Source organism: Heterodontus francisci, chromosome 8 (genome assembly GCF_036365525.1).
Source record: "Heterodontus francisci isolate sHetFra1 chromosome 8, sHetFra1.hap1, whole genome shotgun sequence".
NCBI classification, from domain to species: Eukaryota; Metazoa; Chordata; class Chondrichthyes; order Heterodontiformes; family Heterodontidae; genus Heterodontus; species Heterodontus francisci.
Genome location: NC_090378.1, coordinates 76,712,108 through 76,739,095, shown reverse-complemented (window position 1 = coordinate 76,739,095; position 26,988 = coordinate 76,712,108). Strand labels below are relative to the sequence as shown.

Below are 26,988 nucleotides of genomic sequence, written 5' to 3'. Positions count from 1 at the left end.
CCGGGTTCACACATGAAGAAAGGTCATGTGCACAAGATACTGGAGGGTGCTCACACAGGTGACAGAACTGTAGCCCAACAAGGAATCAACAAATTTGGGAGGGGAATGGAGAAAATTGGCAGACAAGTGTTGGGGAAAAAAAAAAGATTTTTAACTTTTTCTTGCTGTTACCTGCAAAAAGCAAGAATTTTTCTATTTTACTGATTTTAGAACTTCCAAAATTGTGTGGAGGATTTGTTTTGTTTTCTGTTGGCTTGGTGCAATTAAAAATATATTTTAAATCATAACTTGAGGTTATGCTTTATTGCAGTTGTATCTTCCTTAGAATTTTTTTTGTTGAACTTTTTTTGAAAGGCACCCCAGTTGTTCAAATGCATTGACCAGTATTTCCAGCACTACTGTCATCATTTCAGTAGGGACCTCAATCAGAATATCTCACAAGTTAACCTAATTTTGAATTAATTTCATGATTGTCCTTATTGGGAAAGGTTTCAAATTCCTGGTTGATTACTCGTCAACTAATTCTTAGTATTAATTGTACATTATCCTGAAGCACTAATTCTCCTGCTCCTCTTTCATCCCCCTCTTAGTTTTAGCCTCCATCAGCCCAACAATGAATGGAGAAAAGTTTAAAAACAAGTTCTGAACTGATACAGTCAGTCAAGTGCCTATCTTTCTGCATCTGGTTGGTTACTGGTTTTTGATCTGACACGAACTTGAATCTGCTGACTTGCACTTCACTAATATCCTGGTCCACCTGCATCCAAATGTCTGGATGCAATTTTGCTCCATCTCCAAATGGAACCACAGTCCTAATCTAGCTCACCCTGTTTTGTTAGCTTGTCGAGGTCCACAATTAAGAACTGTTGCGGAGGAGTCTGACATAAACCAGATTTGCGTGCGAAGAATCCAGCTGTCCACCTGCAAAAAATGAAAATAATATTTATAAAGAATAAATCTATCCAGATATTTTAAATTCTAATAATCTGAATCTAATTATGAGTATTAACAATAGCAAATACTAGTTACATTAGCTGCTACATTGGCCTGCAGTGCTCTTGATGAAATGCACATGGTCAAAGGATTTACAATGAGTGGGTGAATGTGGCTTATGTCGCTTGAGGAGGAAAACCTCAGCAACTCTTCAGTGGCAAAGTTGCAAGAGCATTGTCAATCATACCACTAAGTGGTATAGAAAAAATTGTATCTGATAGCTTTCTGTATTCTGTTTATATTTAATAAGAATTATGTGTAGATATTTAAAATGGAGGCTAAATTGCATATATTACAGGTATCAATACAGAAAATGCTGGAATTGATCAACCACAGTTGGTCAACGTGTGAAAGAGAGGTTAATGTTTCAGCTGGAGCCAGATGCTGACTGTCTGGTATACTTGTGATATTTTCTGTTTTTATTTGATTTCCAGCATTCACAACCTCTCTTTGCATCTCTGAATTTACTGCTTCTCATGACATCACTAAATATCATCGAGAGGGAAGTGTTAAAAGCTGTTGTCTCTCTGACCTAGATCTGCCTCTTCATCCGTCTTCACGCTCATGCCAATTTTCATACTGACAACCAACTGGTCACCAAACGTTTCGAGGAGTGTCAGCTGTTGCTCAATGGGTAGCGAATGCGCGCGCTCTTTTTCTCTCCACCCAACCCCCCACCTAGCCGAGTCAGAAGTTCATGGACTCGAGCTTCATAATCCAGTCCGACACTCGCTGGTGCCTATGCTGAGGGAACACTACACTGCTGAAGGTGCTGTCTTTCAGAGGAGACATTAAACCAAGAACCCACCTGCCCTCTCAGGTGCATGTAAAATACCCACAGCTGTAATTTTGAAGAGCAGAGGAATTCCCTCCTGTGTCCTGGGGCTGATATTTATCCCTTGATCAATATCACTTAAAAAAAAAAAATGATTTGGTCATTTATCACACTGCCATTTGTGGGAGATCGACTGCTATGTTTCCTACATTACAATAGTGACTACGCTTAATCGGCTGTAAAGCATTTTAGGTATTCTGTGGTTATGAAAGGCACCATATAAATACAAGTTCGTTCTTTCCTCTCAATACTGAGTCTCAGTTATGATGTAACTACGGAAATAGATGAGGGAAGATCCCATTGCATTTTGTAAACTCTGAATCATGCTAAATTATATTCATTAAGTGTTTTTAGTGTATCAGAAATGTTTAATAGCATAAATAAGAAATAGGAGTAGGGGTAGGCCATATGGCCCCTAGAGCCTGCTTTGCCATTTAATAAGATTTTGGCTTCAACCACAAGTCCACTTTCCCACCCTATCACCATATCCTTGATTCTCTTAGTGTCCAAAAATTTATCGAGCTCAGCCTTAAATATACTTATTGACTCAGCATCCATAGCCCTCTGGAGTAGAGAATTCCAAAGATTCACAGTCCTTTTGAATGAAGAAATTTCTCCTCATCGCAGTCTTAAATGACTGTCCCCTTATTCTGAGATTATGTCCACTAGTTCTTGACTTTCCAGCCAGGGGAAACAGCCTCTTAGCATCTAACCTGTCAAGCCCTCTCATTGAACAATGAGATCACCTCTCATTCTTCTAACCAGAGAATATAGGCCATTCTACTCAAATTCTCCTCATAGTCTATATAGTGAACCTTTGTTGCATCCCCTGTAAGGCAAGTATATCCTTCCCTGGTTACGGAGACCAAAACAGTACATAGTACTCAAGGTGTGGTCTCACCAAAGCCCCGTACAATTGTACCAAGACTTCCTTACAATTGTACTCCAATCTTGTAATAAAGGCCAACATATCATTTGCCTTCCTAATTGCTTGTTGTACCTGCATGCAAACATTGTGTTTCATGTATAAGGACACCTAAATCCCTCTGAACACCAATATTTAACAGTTTCTCACCATGTAAAAAAAAAAAAATCTATTTTTCTATTCTTCCTACCAACGTGAATTACCTCACATTTCCCCACATTATACACCATCTGCTATCTTCTTGCCTACTCACTTAACCGATCTATATCTGTTGCAGCCCCTTTGTATCCTCTTCCCAGCTTACTTTGCCACCAACATTGTGTCATCAGAAAACTTGGATATATTACACTCCATCCCTTCATTTGAGCCATTAATATAGATTGTAAACTGCAGAGGCCCCAGCACTGGACCTTGTGGCACCCCACTAGTAACAGTGTTCCAACCTGAAAATGACACAATTATTTCTACCCTCTGTTTTCTGTCCTCTAACCAAACCTCTGTCCACGCTAATATTTTACCCCCAACCCCATGAGCTCTTATCTTGTTATATTTTGAAAAGAAAAGAAAGCCTTGCATTTATATAACGCCTTACACAGAATGGTCCAAAGCGCTTCACAATGAAATCGTTTTGAAGTGTAGTCACTGATGTAGTTTAGGAAGCGCAGCAGCCATTTAGTGCTCAGCAAGGTCCCACAAACAGCAATGTGATAATGACCAAATAATCTGTTTTAGTGATGTTAGTTGAGGGATAAACACTGACCAGGATTTTGCAGTGATGAAGGTCTAGTTGATAGAGGATAGTTTGCATAGTGATCAGATAAAGCAATTTACTTTACAATTTCTATGCTTGCAGCTTGCAACTGCCATGGCAAATCTGCCGAATGCTACTTTGACTCCGAGCTCTACCGAGCCACTGGACATGGCGGACACTGTCGCAACTGTATTGAGAACACGGACGGTCCCAACTGTGAGAGGTGCAGGGATGATTTCTACCGCCAGGGTCCCGAGGCCCAATGTCTACCCTGCAGTTGCAACCCAGTGGGTGAGTGCAGATTTGTTGAAAATTGATATTTTTTAAAATATCTGTGCAAACACTTTTGGTACCTAACGTATTGGGGAGAAGCATCAATGGTGCTTTGGTTATGTAGAAGCTTACAAGCAGATCTGAAGTCTCACTGAGCAAGAAATGCAAAATAACAAGGTTGTGGTGTCAGAAGAATTAAAACAAACTCATTCCTGTTGAGATATTGAGGATCAACAAGATTGTATGTTTCTGTGTTTACATCCACCTTTGTCTTACTTCATTTCTTGTACGGGATATTATTAAATTGCAACTCAATGCAGGTACTGCAGTTTCTCTTACAGCACGGCTGCTGAATTTGCATTAAATCCATTACATCAAACTCATGCTGATCACTTGAACTGAAGTCCAGTGTTTGGTAGAGGCCATAACTCCCAACAAAATCTGTTCCTGTGTACATAGCTGCACTGAAATCTGAATCACTCAAATTCACTCCAGAATTCTCTGCTGTAGTGTAAGCTCTAAAACCTCATGTTAAACAGCTGCAGTGCCAGTACTCAAGGTACATAGGAATAGGTGCAGGCCATTCAGCCCCTCAAACCTGTTTGCCATTCTGAGAGATTCCAGCTGAGTGGTATCCCAACTTGACCCACCCACCTTGGTTCCATGTGGCTTTGTACCTTTTGGGTTTGCAAAAATCCAACAATTTCAGATTCCATGGACGACTTTGTCACTACGATTGGGACCATCGATCAACTGCCCTGCCTCTACCTTCCCCTTAGCCCAATTGGTACAGACTTCCTCTAAGATTCCCCCTGTCTGTATTCCCGAACTTGCATCTGACTCCAGTTTCTCTCCTATCTCCACTCATGCCCTCGCCAAGCTTATCTTGTACATGAAACCCTCCTGCTCCCTCGACCCTATTCCCACTAAATTGCTGATCACCCAACTTCCCTTCCTGCCTCACATGTTACCTGATATTGTTAACAGTTCTCTCTCCTCAGGTGCTGTTCCCCTCTCCTTCAAATCTGCTACCATCAGCTCTCCTCAAAAAAATAAATCCTTGACACCTCCATCCTTGCAAACTACTGCCCATCTCCAAATTTACTTTCCTCTCCAAGTTCCTCGCATGTGCTTTCACCTCCCAAATCCATGCCCATCCTTCCTGAAACTCCATGTTTGAATCCTTCCAGTCAGGTTTCCTGCCCCACCACAGTACCGACATGGCTCTTATTAAAGCCGCAAGTGACCTCATATGTAACAGTGACAAAGGTAGACTATCTCTTCTCATCCGTCTTGACCTGTCTGCAGCCTTTGACATGGTTGACCACACCATCCTCTTCCAACGCCTCTCTGCTGTCGTCCAGTTGGGTAGGACTGCAGTCACTTAGTTCCAGTCTTATCTATCCAGTCATAGCCAGAGAGTCACCTGCTCTCATATTATTGCCTCTGGTAACCCCAAGGATCTAACTTTGGCCGTCTCCTGTTTCTCATCTACATGCTGCACCTCAGTGACTTCATCCAAAAATGCAGCAACAGATTCCATATGTACACAGCCATCATCCAGCTTTACCTCACCACCACCTCTTCCAACCCCTGCACTGTCTGTAAATTGTCAGGAAGCTTGTCTGACATCTGGTACTAGGTAAGCATAAATTTCCTCCAATTAAAGATTGGAAGGATTGAAGCCATTGTCTTCAGTCCTCGCCACAAACTCCATTACCTAGCCACCGTCTCCATCCCTTTTCTTGACAACTATCAGAGGTTTAATCAGACTGTTCACAATCTTGGTGTCATATTTGACCCTAAAATGAGCTTCTGACACTATCATGTCATCACTAAGACTGCCTATTTCCACCTCCATAACATCGCACAACTCTGCCCTGCTTCAGCTATTCTGCTGCTGAAATCCTCATTCATGTCTTTGTTACCTCCAGACTTGACTCTTCCAATGCACTCCTGGTTGGCCTCCCATGTTCTACCCTCTGTAAACTTGAGGCCATCTAAAACTCTGCCGCCTGTGACTTAACTCTCTAAGTCCTGTTCACCCATCACCTCTGTGCTTTCTGACCTACATTGGCACCTGGTTAAGCAACACCTTAATTTTAAAATTCTCATCCCTGTTTTCAAATCTCTTCATGGCCTCGCCCCTTCCTATCTCTGTAATTTCCTCAGCCCTACAACCCTCCAAGATATCTATGTAGCTCCAATTCTGACCTCTTGAGCATCCCCAATTTTAATCACTCTACCATTGACGGCCCTACTTTTAGCTGATATGGCCCTAAGCTCTCGAATCACCTACCTAAACCTCCATTCTCCTTTAAAGTGTTCCCTAAAACCTACGTCTTTGACCAATTTTTGGTCATCTGCCCTAATAGCTCCCTAATGTGATTTGGTGTCAAATTTTGTTTGATAATGCTCCAGTGCAGCTTGTGTATGTCTGTGTGCCAGTTATGTTAGTGTTATGCAGCAGAGCCTGGTTCCCAGTTGTCCTGGACCTCCTTGTCATTGGATCAAAACCTCACTCTGACTAGGCAGTGTTGGTACCTGGTGTGCAACGACCACCTCAAGTTAAAAGAATCTCACACACAGGCATCTTCCACTCCTCAAAATGAAGTTCGGGACCTGGAACACCAGGACCTTCATGGACAATCCCAATAGTGATAGACCTGAATGTCATACTGCTATCATAGCTCAGGTGCTATAACATCGATATTGCTGCCCTGAGTGCGACACAGCAGACAGGAGAAGGCCAGCTCAAGGATCAAGTTGGCGGGTAGACCTTTTTCTGGAAGTGCTATCCAGAAGAGGAATGATGTCTTCATGGGTAGGTGTCGCCATCAAGAATGACCTAGTCCGGCATCTCAGTGACTCCCCCTGTGGGATGAGCGAGCACCTCATGAACCTCTGGCTCACCGTAACAAGGAATCAGTACTCCACTGTCATCAGTGCTTATGCTCCTACCTTAGATGTAACCAGCGAGGTCAAGGAGGGATTCTACTCCAATCTCAAGCAATCCTAGCCCAAGTCCCGACGGGGTGCAAACCGATTCCCCTTGGTAACTTCAATGCCAGTGTCTGGAAGGGTGTAATTGGCAAAAATAAAGTAGGGAAAGAAAACGCCAGTGGAGTCCTCCTTTTAACGAAATGCTTTGAATATGACCTTGTCCTAAATAACACCCTGTTTTGTTAGAAAGACAAGTTCAAAACCTGGTGGCAACACCCACAATCCAAGAACTAGCACCTACATTCACACTATAGGAAGGATGTGATTGCATTGTAGAAGGTGCAGAGGAGATTCACCAGGATGTTGCCTGGGCTGGAGCGTTTCAGCTATAAAGAGAGACTGGATAGGCTAGGGTTGTTTTCCTTAGAGCAGAGAAGCCTGATTGAGGTATACAAAATTATGAGGGGCATTGAGAGATTAGATGGGAAGAAACTTTTTCCTTTAGCGGAGGTGTCAATAACCAGGGGACATAGATTTAAGGTAAGGGGCAGGAGGTTTAGAGGGGATTTGAGGAAAATTTTTTTCACCCAGTGGGTGGTTGGAACCTGGAACAAACTGCCTGAAGGGGTGGTAGAGGCAGGAACCCTCACAGCATTTAAGAAGTATTTAGATGAGCACTTGAAACGTCATAGCATACAAGGCTACAGGCCAAGGCTGGAAAATGGGATTAGAATAGTTAGGTGCTTGATGGCCAGCGCGGACACAATGGGCCAAAGGGCCTGTTTCTGTGCGTTATAACTCTGACTGTATGACTCTACTTGACTGCATCATTGTCCGAGTGAGAGATCGCAGGGATGTGTCTATCGCTTGCGCCATGACAAGTGTTGATGACTGCTGGACTGATAATCACCTTATCTGGTCTGTCTGATCTGTTATCTCCACCAATCTGGCCCCTAAACAGCAACAACAAAAATGTTGCAGTAAGAAAATTAACATTGAAGGTCTGAAGGATCCTGCAAACGCATCTCTCCTCAGCCAGCGCCTCACAAGCAACCTCTAGACTTCCAGCGAACATGAACTGCAGTCTGTCCACGATGCCTGGTCCACTTTAAAGTCCACCATAATCATCACCTGTGAACAGGTTCTTGGGTTCTTCACCAGGAAATATACGGATTGGTTCGATGAGAATGACAGAGATTCAAGACTTAATTGAATCTAAGTGCAAGGCATTTGTAGACTGGAAGCAAAACCACACTTCAAGAGAAAAGCAGCTGGCCTTTAGGTATCTTAAGGCAGCAGTATAACAAAAAACCCGTGACAGAACAAATGGTGGGTGGAAAGTGTGCGGGCGATTAACAGCTTGCTGATAACCACAAAATGCGTGAATTCTTCAGCACTGTCAAGACCGCCCACTGAAAGGCACTACTGAAATGATCTTCACTGTGTGGCAAATCGAAGAAAAACGTAGGAAGCACCACCCCCAACCACTGTATATGACACTTTTGACCTCACAAAAGCCTTTGACTCCGTCAATCGTGAGAGTTTATGAAAAGTCCTCCTCAAGTTTGGCTGCCCTCAGAAATTTATTGCATCCTTTGCCTACAACATGGTGATGTGCAAGCTGTAATCCTCACCAACAGGCCACCACAGACCCCGTCTCAGTGAAGACTGGTGTCAAACAAGGCTGTGTCATCTCACCAACCCTGTTCTCCGTCTTCCTTGCGCAATTTTGAATCTCTCCTCCAGCAAGCTCCCCACAGGATTGGAGATTAACTGAAGAACAGATGGGAAATTAATCATTCTGCGTCACCTCCGCTCCAAAACAAAGGTCACTCCAACCTCATTGAGCTCCAAGTCATTGTTGACTCCTTCACCAAACATACGAGAGGATGGGCCTTGCTTTAAACATCTGGAAAACTAAGGTCCACTTCCAACCCACTCCCACAGCACAGCATCATCCTCCTTCAATCAGGATCCATGGCAAGACTCTGGAAAACGTGGACCATTCGCCGTATCTTGGGAGTCTTCTCTCTATGGAAGCAGATATAGAGGACGAGATCCACCGCCACCTTCAATGTGCCAGCTCCTCCTGAAGTCCCCAGCATCACAGATGCCAGATTTCAACCAATTCAATTCACTCCGCGTGATATCAAGAAATGACTGAAGGCACTGAATACTGCAAATGCTATGGGCCCTGACAATATTCCGACAATAGTATTGAAGACCTGTGCTCCAGAACTTGCCGCGCGCCTAGCCAAGCTGTTCCAGTACAGTTACAACACTGGCATCTACCCTGAAATGTGGAAAACTGCCCAGGTATGTCCTGTACACAAAAAGCAGGACAAGTCCAACCTGGCCAATTACCGACCCATCAGCCTACTCTCAATCATCAGTAAAGTGATGGAAGGTGTCATCAACAGTGCCATCAAGCAACATTTGCTTCGCAAAAACCTGCTCAGTGATGCTCGGTTTGGGTTCCGCCAGCGCCACTCAGCACCTGACCTCATTACAGCCTTGATTCAAACATGGACAAAAGAGCTGAACCCAAGAGGTGAGGTGAGAGTAACTGACCTTGACATCAAGGCAGCATTTGACCGAGTATGGCATCGAGGAGCCTAGCAAAACTGAAGTCAATGGGAGTCAGGGAAAAGTCTCTGCTGGTTGGAGTCATACCTAGCGCAAAGGAAGATGGTTGTGGTTCCAGGACATCACTGCAGGAGTTCCTCAGGGTAGTGTCCTAGGCCAAACCATCTTCAGCTGCTTCATCAGTTACCTTACTTCAATCATAAGGTCAGAAGTGGGGATGTTCGCTGATGATTGCACAATGTTCACCATTCGCAACTCCTCAGATACTGAATCAGTCCGTGTCGAAATGCAACAAGACTTGGATAATATCCAGGCTTGGGCTGATAAGTGGTAAGTAACATTCATGCCAGGCAATGACCATCTCTCCTTGATATTCAATGACATTACGATCACTGAATCCCCCACTATCAACATCCTAGGGGCTACCATTGACCAGAAACTGAACTTGAGTAGCCATATAAATACCGTGGCTATATAAGAGCAGGTCAGAGGCTAGGAATCCTGCGGCGAGAAACTCGCCTCTTGACTCCCCAAAGCCTGTCCACTATCTACAAGGCACAAGTCAGGAGTGTGATGATTTGAATACTCTCTACTTGCCTGAATGGGTGCAGCTCCAACAACACTCGAGAAGCTTGACACCATCCAGGACAAAGCAGCCCACTTGATTGGCACCCCATCCACAAACGTTCACTCCGTCCACCACCAACGCACAGTGGCAGCAGTGTGTACCATCTACAAGATGCACTGCAGCAACGCACCAAGGCTCCTTAGATTGCACCTTCCAAACCTGCAACCTCTACCAACTAGAAGGTCAAGGGCAGCAAATGCATGGGAACACCACCACCTGCAAGTTCCCGTCCAAGTCACACACCATCCTGACTTGGAACTATATCACTGTTCCTTCACTGTCGCTGGGTCAAAATCCTGGAACTCCCTTCCTTACAGCACTGCGGGTGTACCTACCCCACATGGACTGCAGCGGTTCAAGAAGGCAGCTCGCCACCACCTTCTCAAGGGCAATTAGGGATGGGCAATAAATGCAGCGACGCCCACATCCCATTAATGAATAAAATAAAAGCTCTGCCTTTGGTCGACTGAGGAAGAAAGTATTCAAGGACCAGGATCTCAAACCCTAGACTAAGGTCATGGTATACCAGGCAGCAGTAATCCCTATGCTTTGGAGACTTGAGCAATCTATAGCAGGCGTCTCAAGAACTGGAGAAATGCCACCAAAGTTGTCTCCGCAAAATCCTTTGCATTCATTGGCAGGTAAGGCGGTCTAATGTCAGCATCTCTTCCCAAGATGCCATTCTGAGCATCGTGGTTCTAATTGGCTAAAACCAGCTTTGCTGGGTGGTCATGTCACTCACATGCCTGACTCCAGGATCCTGAAGCAGCTGCTGAACTCTGAGACAAAAACAAAAAGTACTGGAAATACTCAGCAGGTCTGACTGCACCTGTGCAGAGGGAAGCAAAGTTAATGTTTCAGGTCTGTGACCTTTCATCAGAATGAGGTCACAGACCTGAAATGTTAACTCTGCTTCTCTCTCCACAGATGCTGCCAGACCTGCTGAGTATTTCCAGCACATTTTGTTTTTGTTTCAGATTTCCAGCATCTGCAGTATGTTGCTTTACTCTGAGCTTTGTTGTGGCAAAAGACTCCCAGGAGGACAGAGGATACGCTTTAGGGATGTTCTCAAAACATCCCTGAAGAAATCCAACATACCCACCAACTCACTGGAGACCCTGTCCCTCGACCCCTCAAAGTGGAGTAAGTACATTTGGGAAGGTACCGAACATCTCATGAGATTTCGACATGAGCATGCAGAGCCAAGTCCAGGCAGTAGAAGGAGTGCACAGCACCCACCTCCCCCCGCTCCCCCCCCCCCCCCCAACCAAGCAACTCTCCTATCTAAGTCTTCAAACACCACCTGCCCCGCATGTGGTAGAGTCTGCAGTTCGCACATCGGACTTGTTAGCCATGTTAGAAATCACTGAAATAGCGTGGAAGCAAGTCATCCCTCGGTCCCGACGGACTGCCTAAGAAGAAGGAGGAAGCGCCTCGGGATGTTTTGCTACATTAAAGGTGCTATATAAATGCAAGTTGTTGTTAAAATTGTTAATTGAGCTGGAATTTAATGCTTTTCATTTATGCATTACATAGAAGTCTGGAGGAAAAACTCAACATAGTGATTTGAGCTCAAAGGACACATCAAATCCAATTTTAAAATTGTGTTCCTGAAGTATGGATGAAAGGACCTGAGTTTAAGAAGCCAAAGTCTGGGAAAATTTAGCCAGATGTTCCACATTTCTACCATCCTTTGTCTTATTTTTTGCTTTGCCAGTGGAGTGACAGAACTATTTATGTAACCTTTCCCATCAGTAACTCAAAACTCGAGTCCCATCTTTGTGGCTTAAGAATATCATTTTTTATTGTGAAGGATATATTAATTAAGTGGAGCTAATTTACATGTGTAAATGACAGCGACACCAGGAAAAGTGCATCACCAAAAAAAAGCTACATGAATATATTGCAAACTCCCTGATTTTCTTTCTTCTCTGATTCAGTTTTCCCGAACACTCTGCAATTAGTTTTAATAAAATCTAAATGTCAGTTGGTTATAAATCAATAGCTTAAATTAACTACGAAACTTTTGAGTTTCTTTTGAAAATGGGCACACTTGGAATTGCGTGCATCCTGAAACATTGTGGCTGTCTGACACTCACTTGACATCGCAGCAACTTTATAAGGTGCTGGAAATTTATTTATAAATCTGCACATGCACTTATAAATAGTGTTGGCACTAATTAGAAATATTGGAATCTCTCCACACTTGCTAAGTAATTTTCTATTGGTCTTTAATTTACTTTCAAATGTTATTGGGCAGGATGGAAAAGGCAGGGAGTGGGACTGGAAGAGTGGCTCTTGCAGAGACATGACAGTCCGAATTGACTCCTTCTGTGCTGTAACCATCCTATGATTCTAGGAACCCACAAATCTGTTTCAGTATGTATCCCCGAGAAACAGAGGGGTCACCACAGTAATTCAACTGTATTGCTGTAATTTTAGAAAACTTGAAAGATTCCATCTGGGCTTTTAAAACATTATTATATTACAAACAATTTGTAGTTGAGCTTAACTTGTCATAACAACATCTGGCTAAATTTTCCCAGACTTTGGCTTCTTAGACTCAGGTCCTTTCATCCATACTTAAGGAACACAATTTTTAAAATTGGATTTGATGTGTTCTTTGAGCTCAGATTACTATGTTGAGTTTTTCTTCCAGACTTCTATGTTATGCATTAAGCTCTGTGCATACGTGCGTGCAATTGTATCAGCAGCTATATATTGTGTTACGATGCAGATAATATCTTTTATATTCAATTTTTGTAAACTTTTTTCCCCTCCTCTCAGCAATAGCAACTCTGTTTATTTTTCTCTTCCTATTTAGACTCTCAATGACTTGCCACATCCATTTATCTTTTGGGATTCGGTGCCTCTCATTTTTTTGGGTCCTTGTGGAGGAGGCAGTTGGAATTCTAACAGTAAAATAACTTCCAGAAAACACTGCATGCTGTTATCATGCAAATGGTAGCAAAATGAAGATTTTGGTTACCAGAATTATTCAAATTGCGCCATAGAAGCAACCATTTTTAACATTAAATTTGTTTCATCAATTCTCATTCCTTTCCTTACTCCACATCCCTAAAAAGCCTTACTTTCAAGATGGGCAAATTATATTTGCTTCTCTTTGCTTTCAAGGTTCAATCAGCACGCAGTGTGATATCTATGGTCGGTGTAGCTGCAAGCCAGGAGTGATGGGAGATAAATGTGACCATTGCCAGCCTGGCTACCACTCACTAACTGAAGCAGGATGCAGGTAATTGGAAGCCTGTTGTATTGTAGTTTCCTCGCCTTTCATGCATTTCCAGCGATGAAGGTAACAGATATTTAAGTAACTACTATTTGACAGATGTTTATGATGATGGTAGGCATCTAGCTGCTCACTGATATTAATACAGGTATTGTGTTTGTAGATCGCTTTCCCTCTTCCAGCAATGTTGGCTGTAGCTGTTAATTATTATGAATTAGAAATTACTGTTAGCAGTTAATAACTGAATGATTGTGTTCATGTAACATTCCCCTCTTCACTATTTTAATGGTGGCATTGATCTGTTTCTTTGAAATGGTTAACGCCCCTGCTGAAACAGCATGGGAAATTTCGATCAAACACATTAAGGTATTGTGGCCAGCATTAGTTACATTATATAAGCTGTTTTACACTAGCATTTGCTGGTACTATAGTTTAAATTAGCATTTGCTAGTTAAATTAATATGCCTTTTCACTGTCTTTGTATGACAAAATGTTGCAGAATTTGTTTCCACAGAAGACCGTTTCTGTCAAGAGTTAAGTGTGTGTAGACAAGATTATATATATTTTAAATTGCTGCTTTGCATTTCCAATTAATTTCCTTAAGTAGCTGTTTCTTATTAGTCAATTCCAAGTACTCTGTACTCAGTTAATTAGGCAGTTCTAGGTTGTCATGCCATTTTATTTCTTACTGGCAAATTTCCCATGTGTTCGGGTTAACATTTGTATAGATTGTACAGAAACTAAGGTTCCAGAAAAGATCCAGTTGGATAGTCTGAGTCTTGTGTGAGTAATTGCCCCCTTGGTAAGGTAAGAACGTCCAGTGCTCATGAAGCTGTAGCCCAGCAAGGAGTCAATAACTCGGGAGGGAGAGAGAGAAATTTGGCAAAAAGAACTCTGATTATTAACATGTTAGCCTGTTTATTCAATGAGTTGGTAAATTGAAGTGGGAGTGTCACATTAGTGTATCCATCTTATTGTTATATAACTACAAAAAGTCGTCTTTTTTGCTCTTTATTTTAAAAATTAGCTTGTTTTGAAGTTATTTTCGTTATGCTTGGGCTGGGAGAACTGTGGAACAGCTTGTTCAATGTTCATAAAATCACTACATCGCTTCAATGCCTGCAGCATTCATAACAAAATGGATAAACTGATAGCACAAATAGAAATAAATATGTACGACCTGATAGCCATTTCAGAGATGTAGGTGCAAGTTGACCAAGGCAGAGCCAACATGGTTTTATGAAAGGGAAATTGTGTTTGACTAATTTATTAGAATTCTTTGAGGAGGTAACAAGCAAGGTGGATAAAGGGGAATCTGTAGACGTGGTGTGCTTGTATTTCCAAAAGGCATTTGATAAGGTGCTACATCAAAGGTTACTGCACAAAATAAGAGTTCATGGTGTAGGGGTAACATATTAACATGGATAGAGGATTAGTTAGCTAACAGTAAACAGAGAGTAGGGATAAATGGGTCATTTTTGGGTTGGAAAGCTGTTACTAATGAAGTGCCACAGGGATTAGTGCTGGGGCCTCAACTATTTACAATCTATAGCAATGACTTAGATGAAGGGACCTAAATTTGCTGATGGCACAAAGATAGGTAGGAAAGTAAGCTGTCAAGAGGACATAAAGAGTCTGCAAAGGGATTTAGATAGGTTAAGTGAGTGGGCAAAAATGTGGCAGATGGAATATAATGTGGGAAAATGTGAAGTGTTCACTTTGGCAGGGAAAATAAAAAAGCAGTATATTATTTGAATGGAGAGAAACTGCAGAACTCTGCGGTACAGAGGGATCTGGGTGTCTTGGTACATGAATCACAAAGTTAGTATGCAGGTACAGCAAGTGATTAGGAAGGCAAATGGAATGTTGACATTTATTGCAAGGGGAATGGCATATAGTAGGGAAGTGTTACAGCTGTACAGGGCCTTAGTGAGACTGCATCTGGAGTACTGTGTACAGTTTTGGTCTCCTTGCTTAGAAAGTTTCACTCGACCGATTCCTGGGATGAAGGGATTATCTTATGAACAGGTTGGGCCTTTACCCATTGGAGTTTAAAAGAATGAGAAGTGATCTTATTGAAAAATAAGATCCTGAGGGGACTTGGTGGATGCTGAAAGGATGTTTACCCTGGGGAGTCTAGAATTAGGGGATACAGTTTAAAAATTAGGGGTCTCCCTGTTCAGACTGAGATGAGAGACTTTTTTCTCTGAGGATTATTGGTCTGTGGAATTCTCTTCAGAGAGCACTGGAGGCTGCGTCATTGAATACATTCATGGCTGAGTTAGATAGATTGTTGATCAACAAGGGAGTCGAAGGTTATGGGAGCAGGCAGGAAAATGGAGTTGAGGCCACAATCACGTCAGCCATGATCTTATTGAATGGCGGAGCAGGTTCAAGGGGCCGAATAGTCTACTCCTGCTCCTAATTGTGTTCTTGTGCCGTAATTGAGATACCATATTTCATAAAATATGAAACCAAAAGACACTTGCTATATGTTTTGGTTGTGCTATTTTAGCTTCAGTGTAGGGGCATCACAGTTGTACATTTTGAGGTAAAAGGGCTATACTGCTGACTACTGCGCAGTGACATTAGCTATTGGTGACATAAATAGAAAGTACGGAAAATACTCAACAGATCAGGCAGCATCTGTAGAGAGAAAAGCTAGTGTTTCAGATTAGTGACCTTTCATCAGGATGTGAAAATGGTATAAGATGTGATCGGTTTTAAGCAAGTGTAGAGGCAGGGAAACATTTGGGGGAGAGGGTGAAAGAAGAAAAGAGAAGGTCTGTGATAGATTGGAAGGCAGGAATGATTAAATAACAACAAATAATGGTCCAAAACAAAATGGGGTGGTAATGGGACAAGGAAAGAAATAAAAGATGGGTCTCGAGGGGCTGTAAATGGCAACAGCAGGACCATTACCAGCACCTGTTGTCTGGGGAAAAAAATGGGATCAGTAATTATGATATGCCTTGCACCATCATCCCAACTGTAACACTTTGCAGTTCTGATGAAAGGTCACTGACCTGAAAAGTTAACTGTTTTGCTCTCCACAGATGCTACCAGACCTGCTGAATATTTTCAGTATTTTCTGTTTATGTTTTGGATTTCCAGCATTCGCAGTATTTTGCAATTGTATCAACTATTGGTGCTCCATTTTCCATTGGTGCAGGAGCATTTCTCGGGTTCACTTGTTCTTGTGTTTCTAATATGCTTTCTCTGTTGACAGACCATGTGCCTGCAATCCTTCTGGTAGTACAGCAGAATGCAGTGTTGATACAGGACGTTGTATCTGCAAGAATAATGTAGAGGGATTCAACTGTGAGAGGTAAACTTGAGTTTTTTTTGTTGAAGATATGTGATTCTCACAGTTCTAGAGAAAAGTTGTATCTTTGCTTATTTGTCATTTTGCGTAGAATTTACAGCACAGGAATAGGCAGTTTGCCCATCTTGTCTATATCAGCGTTTATGCTGTGCACGGGCCTCCTCCCACCCTTCTTCATCTAACCCTATCAACACATTCTTCTATTTCTTTCTCCCTCATGTACTTATATCACTGTCCCTTAAATGAATCTGTGCCATTTGCCTCAACCACTTCATGTGGTAACAAGTTCCATGTCCTAACCTCTGGATGAAGAAGTTTCTTCTGAAATTTTTATTGGATTTATTAGTGACTGCTTTATATTTATGACCCCTAGTTTTGAATTCCCCCTTCCCCCACCCATCTTCATGCTTTTATCTTTTACATATCTTAGAATAGGGCTGTGGGAGCAACTGACTGGGACAATGTTTCTTCAGCAGTCTATAGCTTTCTTGTAAATGTTGTATGATTTCCTACACTGGGTAAAAGCCTTGCCTGCAGGCCACCGGTAATTCTCGCTCTGTCAGTGACAATATCTTCCTGTTCTCCAAGCAGGAAAAACTCTTGAACCCACCTTTTGACTTCAGAATTGGGCCAAGTCCAGTTTTTGAAGCTTCAGCGTTAACTTTCCTGGCACAGTGTGACATCCTGTGAAAAATCGCACAAAGTTATGCCTGTTATGTGTAAAGTGACTTGCTGCCTAGCGACTGCAATTTTGCAGTAAAAGCCCTTGTTCTTGGATGCAAGCATGCCATGCGTATCTCCATAGTAGAGGATTTTTTAAATTGATTTTCAAAACTAAGTGTTCTGATGCATGGTCACTCTGAACTGCTAAATCCTGTGGGATCCAGCACCTTCTGTGGAATTTCTCCAATTTTTCATGAATATTCAAGTTTTTTTTGAATTGTCCTTCATCAAAACACTTAGAGGCGTACTTCATTTCTACAACAGAGATGGGTTGAACCTTAAGGTAGCTTCATTTACTGCACTTCCATTTACATGAGAGATTCATCCAATTTAGGAGGATGCTTCAAATGGATCAGTTCCACAGATAATTAAAGACCATCAGGTTAAGGGGTACGATGTGTACCTTTTCCTTGATCAAACAAAGCTATTGGGTCCAGCCACAATTGGACAAAGCTTTCTTTGGATATTTCCTTAAAAGCTAGGCATCCATAGGAACTTGGTTCTACTACTGGTTTTGCTGGAACATTCACCTTGAAATCCTCTGAAGTAAGGGAAGTTCTTTTATTGTTGCCCCTTTGGGTTGCAGATGTCACTTAGTTTGGAAGGTAACATCATTCTAGAATCTTGTATATCAGACTGGCTCAGTGATATCCTAGATTTTTGCACTGTTTGTGAAATTGGGTTAACAAAACAACTATTTGAAAGCATCCTTAGTTCAAAGGAGTTGTTTTATTGGATCACTTAACAGGCAGTTCCTTTCTAGTAGTTTTGCTGTTTTGCCTGGTTGTTAAAGGTATGAGATTTAAAAATGTAGTCAGATTCAAATGTAAGAGGAAGCTGTGCTGAATCTAAGTATTTTCAGACTATTGATGTGGTAAAGGTCAGGCTGATGATGAGTAGATTGTTGGCATCCATAAAGTTAAAAGATCCCATGGCACTATTACTAATAATATTTATCAGTCAATATTTATCCCTCAATATCATCATCATCTTCTCCTCTTCTTTGGCCTCCTTGTCTCGAGAGACAATGGGTAAGTGCCTGGAGATGGTCAGTGGTTTGTGGAGCAGCGCCTGGAGTGGCTATAAAGGCCAATTCTAGAGTGCCAGACACTTCCACAGGCGCTGCAGATAAAATTGGTTGTCAGGGCTGTTACACAGTTGGCTCTCTCCTTGCGCTTCTGTCTTTTTTCCTGCCAACTGCTAAGTCTCTTCGACTCGCCACGCTTTAGCCCCGCCTTTATGGTTGCCCGCCAGCTCTGGCGATCACTGGCAACTGACTCCCACGACTTGTGATCAATGTCACAGGACTTCATGTCGCATTTGCAGACGTCTTTAAAGCGGAGCCATGGACGGCCGGTGGGTCTGGTACCAGTGACGAGATCGCTGTACAATGTGTCTTTGGGGATCCTGCCATCTTCCATGCGGCTCACATGGCCGAGCCATCTCAGGCGCCGCTGGCTTAGTAGGGTGTATATGCTGGGGATGTTGGCCGCCTCGAGGACTTCTGTGTTGGAGATACGGTCCTGCCACCTGATGCCAAGGATTCTCCGGAGGCAGCTAAGATGGAATGAATTGAGACGTCGCTCTTGGCTGACGTACGTCACTAAAAAAAAAATGAATTATCTGATCATTATCAGATTGTTGTTTGTGGGATTGCTGTGTGTTAATTGGCTGCCACATTTCCTATATTACTGCATTGACTGCAGTTCAAAAGTAGCCAATTGGCTGTAAAGCTCTTTGGGACCTCCTGAGGTCATGAAAGTTGTTATATAAATGCAGGTCTTTTTCTTTACAGCATCATCTATGTTAACAGGAACTGAGTCTGTTCTATATATCCAAAATTCCATCAGGGGAAAATATTCATTTAATCTCTCGTCTCACTTGAGGCTGATTTAATTTTAAATCCCTTTCCTCTAGTTTTGTGGCCGTGGTCCAAGTCAAATAGCTTGCATACATCAACATCTACGTCTCTCATCATTTTTTAAGATCTGGATCATGTCTCACCGCAGTTATCTTCTCTCTAATGAAAACATGTTCAGCTCTGTATGTTTCTTCATAACTGAGGGCTTCATGTCATCGGTTCATCTTTGTCGTTTTTCCCTGAACTCCCTCCCGCAGCTTCAGTGCTGCTTTGGGTTCTAGATCAACGTACTTTTGCTGTCTGTAAGCTGTGCAACTGCAATCGGAAGGTTTATTTTCAATAGTCCACGTACATGTCCTGAACTGGCCCAGAATATGGAACCTATGAGTGGCAAAATAGTAACTCAAAGTAACTTCAGAAGTACACAAGTCATTGTCCTCTGTCATCATTATTTAGGAGTACGTAATAAAAATAGTTAATTGGAAATTTTAATTGGCATGTTGCTATGTTTTAGCTGAGGAAACCATTCTTTCCGTATATTTAGATAGGTTTGTTGATTGAGGCTTATTTTAATTGAAGGCAAATCACTGACTGGCTGGTTTGCAAACAAACAAAGGTTATGTGGCTTTTGCATTGTATAGATAATTCAATAATTTAGCAACAAGGTTCATATATATCAACAAATTAGTTTGAAATGTTATCACTAAATAAGTTCATAATGAGAGATTTTTTCTTTTCTTTAGATGCAAGCCAGGATTTTTCAACCTTGACCCCCAGAACCCCCATGGCTGCACAGCCTGCTTCTGTTTTGGCCATTCATCTGTTTGTAGCAAAGCAGAGGGTTACAGCATAGAGAGGATCACATCAAGCTTTGATACAGGTTTTGCTGAGATTTTCTAACCTACACACCTCCATATTTCTAACTGTGGCCGTGTACTTACTTGACTTGGTATTGCTGACCTTTGAAAAAGATTTGATGCAGACTTGACAAATACGGTAACATTCAGCTCAGTCTCCAGTAGAAACTTTATTGCATGAACAAATGGTTACATTCTCAGTCTTAAAATCTTTATTTTGTGTACATAAGAATATTTAGAGATTGGACTAGAAAAGAATTTATTTTTGGCCCATTGACTCCCTTCTTTCCAGTGGAACATATCCAGCTTGCACTGTCAATCTATCTTGTATTCCATCTCTAACTTTCTCAATCTCCTGAGGTGGGTAATTGAAACCACAGGTAGAGTGCCTGACAGATCACCACTGATCCTCAAAGGTAATCAAAAAAAACCCTGCAAGATATGAATCCAGTGTTTACCCTGGCCAGTTATAATAGCATTCCTGGGGTTTAAACAGACTGTATACACTGGGTTCTGTACAGTATTTGTCTATACATTAACTTATGCCTGTTACTCAACCCTTTGGGAGACATTTATTCAGCTGTACCTTAAAGGAGTTCATTAAGTAATCATTAACTTTGGGCATGCCTTTCATGTCTATTACTATGGGTTTGGGGGGGGTGGTGGGGGAAGGGAATTTCTTCTGACCTATTGTGTTCCTAACTCCTTTTACAAAGTATGTACCAAACCAATTATAATTGGACAGACTCTCAAGTAGATACTGTAATTCATTATGATCCCACTGATCTGTTCAAAGAGCTGTGTTGTACAGACAAGTAAACATGCAGTGAAAATGAGTATAGTTCCTACATAATGGCATTGAATGAAACTGTGATAATAGGCCAGAGGCCAGTACATTGCTATGCTTGTAGTGTGGCGTGAAGAGTTTGTTTACTTCTCTTTTTGGATATGCAGGTGATGATGGATGGCGGGCTGAACAACGAGACGGTACTGAGATCCTGCTTCAGTGGTCCCCAGTGAGCCGTGACATCTCTGTGGTCTCTAACGATTATTTTCCTGTTTACTACATTGCTCCTGGTATGTAAATTCAATCATTGCACAATATGTTATCCTGTTCCAAAGAAAATGAATACAACTGATTTGATAATTGCTGCTTCATGACCGAGCAAATGGAAGGTTTACGGAATTGCTAAGGTGAAGGCCTAGAACCATCTGAGATGATATGAATTATTACTCTTTAAAATGCAACATCTCCTGAGCCACTTGCAGACCTAGTCATTGCTTATCCTTGTGTTCTTTTTCCAGAAAATATTTTGGGGAATCAGCTGATGAGCTATGGTCAGAACCTCTCTTTCACTTTCCACGTGGACAAGAGAGACACGCGTTTATCAGCTGAGGATCTAGTGCTGGAAGGAGCAGGCCTGAGAGTGGCGGTTCCACTAATCGCTCAGGGAAACCAGTATCCCACAGAAAGCCCACAGAACTTTGTCTTCAGGTGAAATGTGATCTAGAACATAATGGTTATTGTCTGTATATGTGTCATTAAAATTAGAACCAATGATCATTTCTTAATCATATTGAATTACATAGACTCTGTTCTGGGCTCCAGACTTTTGAGTTGGGCCAAATATATTCATTGTATTTTAGAAACTTATTAATGGCAAGTGGAGCCTTGGGCTGTATATTGGAGCCCCTAACATGCTTGTCGAAAGGGGTGGAATGTGTATTTATCTGTAGGCCACATTGAAGCAACAATATATATGTCTTTTGGTGGGGGTGGGGGGTGGGAGAGAATACTGAGCAGAGGCCAAATATTTATTCCCCTGCTTGCTTTCTTCCCCCACCCCAATGGCCTCAAGGGAAGAGGAGATCAGAGGGAGAATTGCCTTGAGCTGCAGTTGTACACTAGCCTGTTTCAGATCTGCACTGGCAGATGTTTGCTTATCAGTCCAAAAGAAGGGAAGAGGTACATGACTTTCCGGTTGCAGCATTGCAGAGTCTGTTTTGTAACTACGGTTTAAGGCAACTGTCTTTGCTGCATTCAATTTATTGGACATTGTCCAAGACAACCTTGAGATGGTTGTTTCACACTAGCTTCATTGCAGATTGTATTTAAATATGTATGCAGAGAGCTCCATGTTGCCCAACTACTGAGCAGTATGAAACCATATGCTGCTGTCAAATGAGCCATTATCTCTATTGTAACAGCAGGATCAACGTTTCTTTCTCCCCTTCATATAAAAAAAGGAGCATATATCCCATCTACTTCAACTGAGCTAAAAGCCAGATCCCAGAGATGAAAACTTGTGGTGTTGTTCATTGAACCACCCAGCCCCTTGTGTTCAAAGCAATGTCAGTTTAATTACAAACAGACTTTACTCCCAACCCATGCAAGAATCTTCTTTCCTTTGTGCATTCCAATTCAAATTATGCTCAAGGCTCTGTAAAAAGTTCAAAGTAGATACTGTACATTTTGAGCTAAATTTGAAATAGCTACAGGTTATACTCGAAAATATTGCAAATAAATGTTTATAATAGCCCAAGTTTTTTGTTTTCAGACTTCATGAAGTGACGAGTTATCCCTGGAGGCCACTGCTTTCCTCTTTTGAATTTCAGAGACTTCTCCACAATCTGACAGCTATCAAGATTCGAGGCACATACAGCGAGCATAGTAAGTGTCTTCTAACGATTATGCGTACTCTTTCGATCGTGCCTATGCATGCACCCTGCCTCTGTGGTGCTGACTGGAAAGGAAACCAGTAGTGGGACCTGCCTGTCGAAGTACATTGGCTTCCAAGTCTGTTCTGTTGCCTTGTCTCATTTGAATCAAATATGGATCTGAGGCCTTGCTTGATAGACAGCAAGAACCTGTAACTATTTAAAAGTGGCTTGATCAGCAGCAGCTGCCTGCCTCCAGGCTCGGGAAGGCAATGTAATAGGCTCAGGAACAACGTGCTTTGACGGGCCCCGCTTCAGGCAGCAGGCTCCAGGCAAGGCAAGGCAGCTCCAGGCTGCAGAAACAGGAGACCAGAAGGAGGACCTGTCTGCTGAAGCTGCACATCTCTGACTGGTGTTATGGCATTGTTCATACTGCAGTCCAGAGAGTGGCAGTAAAACACTCATACATTTAATGGTGTGTTGTGTTGCTTATCAGGCCATTTGTAAGTAGTTCCTGGTTCATGCTGTCTACCGAGCGAGGCCTCAGATCCACAGTTGTGAGATCTCTAATAACAACAGTTAGTGACTGGCCTGTTTGTAAGAGGGAGATAAGCAATGGCTTTTTGAGATTGATGTGGCACCAGAATGACACATCTGGTGATAGAAGTTTAGGACCACCTCACCCTGAGTGGTGGACTCAGTAATCCAATACCTGAGCCATGGTCTGAAATGAATAGGTGGGAACTCATGTGCTGGGAAAACTCAGAAGCAGAAAACCCCCTGCCATGGTCTCGAAATTGATACCATCAAGCCAGTTGATCAATTCTAGTGTGTAACTCAAGTTCCAGGGATGAGGAACTTCTTCTGAATCTTTTCTGCATCTACTCTAATGCCTTAACATCCTTCCTAAAGTGTGCTGCCCAGAACTGGACACACTATTCCAGTTGAGGCTGAACCAGTGTTTTATACAGGTTTATCATAACTTCCTTGGTTTTGTACGCTATGCCCCTATTTATAAACCCAGGATCCCGTGTGCTTTATTAAACACTTTCTCAACATGCCCTACCATTTTCAATAATTAATGCATATACACCCCAGGTCCCTCTGCTGTTGCAGCCCCTTTAGAATTGTACCTTTTATATTCCCTCTCCTCGTTCTTCCTACCAAAATGAATCACTTCACACTTCTCTGCATTAAATTTCATCTGCCACTTGTCCGCTCATTCACTAGCCTATCAATGTCCTCTTGAAGTTTATCACTATCCTCCTCACAGTGCACAGTACTTCCAAGTTTTGTGTCATCTGCAAATTTTGAAATTATTCCCTGTATGAATGCTGAATCATGAATCCTATGGCACAGCAGGAGGCCATTCGGCTCTTCACACCTGAGCCAACCTTTTGAGAGCTGTCCAATTTAGTCCCACACCCTTGTTTTTCCCCTTAACCTTGCAAATTAGTTCTCCAAGTACATGTCACCACACACATGCACCACACACATTAAAATCCTTAAAAGCTTCCTGTTACAATTGCACCACTGCGATCTGGAGGCCATTGAGTATTTGCTCTTGTTTTACATTTCTTATTTTAATGAATAGTTTTGTCTTAAAGTTGTAGCCTTGACCTTAGTCCCTTCATTCTGATTTAAAGAATTATCACTTCCAGAAGGGGAAAAATATATAATTCCGTAGAGCTGACTCATTAATTAGGGTATAAAGTCTTTTTATTTTACTAGCCAAGGACAGCTATAATTGCAATTGTAGGTCACTGGATAACAAGATCTTCACAAAGCTAGCTACAGTTCCACTTTGTGCATTCTCACAGATCACTGTTTTTACTATTTGTTTCTTTACCCTTTGTTGCTCCTTGTATCTGTACCATTGGCTGGGATTTGTGCTATTTTTGCATTCTTAGCTGCTTTTTCTTTTAGTTTTATTTTGCCCCTTATCTCTTCCATCAACCATGGCTTTTTTTTTGGCAAGTAGAGCTCTTGCTCCTTCGGGTTATGAATGGTTCAGTATCAGGTTAAATTCTTCTTTGAATACCTCCCACTGATCTGTCATTTTAGCCATTAACAGATTTGCCCAGTTAATTGTGGATAATCTCTGTCTCATCACATTGAAGCCAGCATTACCCAAGTCATTAGTAGCTGTTTTACATTTCTCCTGTTCAAACACAACATTGACCTCTATCATATTATGGCCAATATGAGATAAATGTTCATGCACTGTTAAACTGTTAACTAAATCTGGCTCATTGCTTATTTATTAAATCTAATATGGCCGGCTGTTTTGTTGGTTCTCGGCCATACTGCTTTCGAAAACTATCCTGAACATAAAGAAATTCGCTGCCTTTCTGACACAAGCTTGTCTGCTTATCCCAATCTATACTGAAGTTACAAATCCCCTATTAAAACCACTCTGCCTTTGCTACATGCTTGTCTAATCTCTGCATTAATACATTTTGCCACTTCACAGCTGCTCACCAGAGGGCCTATAACACAACTCTCACCTATTTTTCTTATTTCTACCTCTCCACTGCCTGCTTACCTCATTATTATGTCTTATCATAGAAGTAATTTAATCCTTAATCACTGATGCTACTCTTCCCCCTCCATCAAACTCCCTATCTTTCCTGTAGACCTTACAACTGGTATATTTAGTTTCCAATCCTGACTATTTTGCAGCTATGTCTCAGTAATGGCTACCATGTCGTACCCACTAACTTGAATTTGCGCATGCAATTCATTCAATTTGTTCCTCATTACTCTGCATTTGTATAGTTGAGAATGTAGATCAACATTTAAACATTTCCTTTGTCATCTTCTGGCAGTAAGACAACTTGCATTTATGTATTTGCTTTAAAGAAACGTTGCATGGTATTTCACAAATGGGTGTAAGGAAAATGGATGCCAAGCCATGAAGAGAGAGAATCTGAAGTGTGACCAAAATCTAACTCAAAAGAGATGGTTTTGAAGAGGTTTTTAAAGGTGGCAAGAGAGGCAGTGAAGTTTAGGGAGGGACTTCTAGAGAATAGGAAAGACATTTATTTTAATCTTTCATGGGATGTGAGCATCGGTGGTAAGGCCAGTATTTGTTCCCCATCACTAATTACCCTTGAGGAGGTGGTGGTGTTGAGCTGCTGCCTTGAACTGCAGCTGTCCTTGTGGTGTAGGTATACCCATAGTGCTGTTAGGAAGAGCGTTCTGACCCAGCGACAGTGAAGAAACAGTGATATGGTTCTAAATCAGGCTTGTGCGTGACTTGGAGGGCAACTTGCAGGTAGTAGTATTCCAATGCCGTACGTAAATCCACACAGACTGCAATCCGAATAATTCCAATAAAAGGAAATAAAACTGACGCTGTTCACCTGTTCTACATATATATTATCAATGTTTTGGAATATTGTTTCTTTTTCTGCTGGTGTCCAAAAATTTGCATGATAGTGATTTTCACAAAATGTGCTTGTGGCTAATATCTGTTTATTCCCCCATAGGTGCTGGCCACTTGGATGACGTGACTCTGCTTACTGCTCGTCCTGGTTCTGGATCCCCTGCTCAATGGGTAGAGCAATGCACCTGCCCAGCTGCATACCGTGGACAATTCTGTGAACAGTGTGCATTGGGCTACAGGAGGGAGGATCCTAGTCGTGGAGCATTCAGTCCCTGTGTGCCCTGTAGCTGCAATGGACATAGTGATTCCTGTGATCCTGAAAGTGGTGAGTGGCAAGAGCTTAAGTTTGGAAAGCTGTGCTTAGATTGGTGTTTTTTGTGCTCTCAGACATTCTGAATAAACCAGTGCTTGGTATAGTTGTTTGTTTTAATATATGTAATGTTTTGTGCAGTGCTGTTTTCCCCTTCCAACTCTTTTCTTTACCCTGCCTTTTCTGTTCTCTATTGCCCACCTCTCCCATTGTGCGACATCATTCTTAGCAGGGAGGTACCCAAGATGTGTTGCGAATTTAATTTCCAAATTTATGATGCATAAGAGTAAACAGACTTGTATTTTTTTTTCTCCCCGCTTGGTGTGAAATATCTCAACTTCGCTTTCAGGTCTGCCTGATTTTGAGAAGTTGTCATGGGGCATGTTGTTCATCAACCTACACCCATACCCCTTAACAACATTTAGGGTAACATGCATCCTACCTAAATCAGAATATGGTTGAATGTTTGAAGGTATTGTGGTTATAAGTGGGTTCCTTTACCTAAAGAACAAACTATTTGTCAGCTTTTGCCTGTCTTTATCATGGGTGTTAGTAGCCTAAAAGGAATATTTCAGGCTTTGCTTCCAAAATAGCATGTTTGATCTTGAAAAATCCTTTTACTATTTGAAACTTTCCACTTACCTTCTAAATGAATGCTTCAATTTTCCAGTGGCTGTCTCATGTA

At 41.9% G+C, this 26,988-nt stretch overlaps 1 protein-coding gene across 1 annotated transcript in view; it reads left to right on the top strand.

Moving 5' to 3' along the window:
* lamc1 (laminin, gamma 1) overlaps positions 1 to 26,988 on the top strand; it is a 295,855-nt gene that overhangs the window by 207,184 nt on the left and 61,683 nt on the right. Inside the window, exons 5-12 of the mRNA XM_068037397.1 lie at positions 3,607 to 3,795; positions 13,070 to 13,187; positions 16,411 to 16,509; positions 19,834 to 19,970; positions 20,902 to 21,024; positions 21,253 to 21,442; positions 22,506 to 22,618; positions 26,097 to 26,318. Of these exons, the coding sequence (XP_067893498.1) occupies positions 3,607 to 3,795; positions 13,070 to 13,187; positions 16,411 to 16,509; positions 19,834 to 19,970; positions 20,902 to 21,024; positions 21,253 to 21,442; positions 22,506 to 22,618; positions 26,097 to 26,318 (1,191 nt within the window). The remainder of the gene's footprint in view (positions 1 to 3,606; positions 3,796 to 13,069; positions 13,188 to 16,410; positions 16,510 to 19,833; positions 19,971 to 20,901; positions 21,025 to 21,252; positions 21,443 to 22,505; positions 22,619 to 26,096; positions 26,319 to 26,988) is intronic.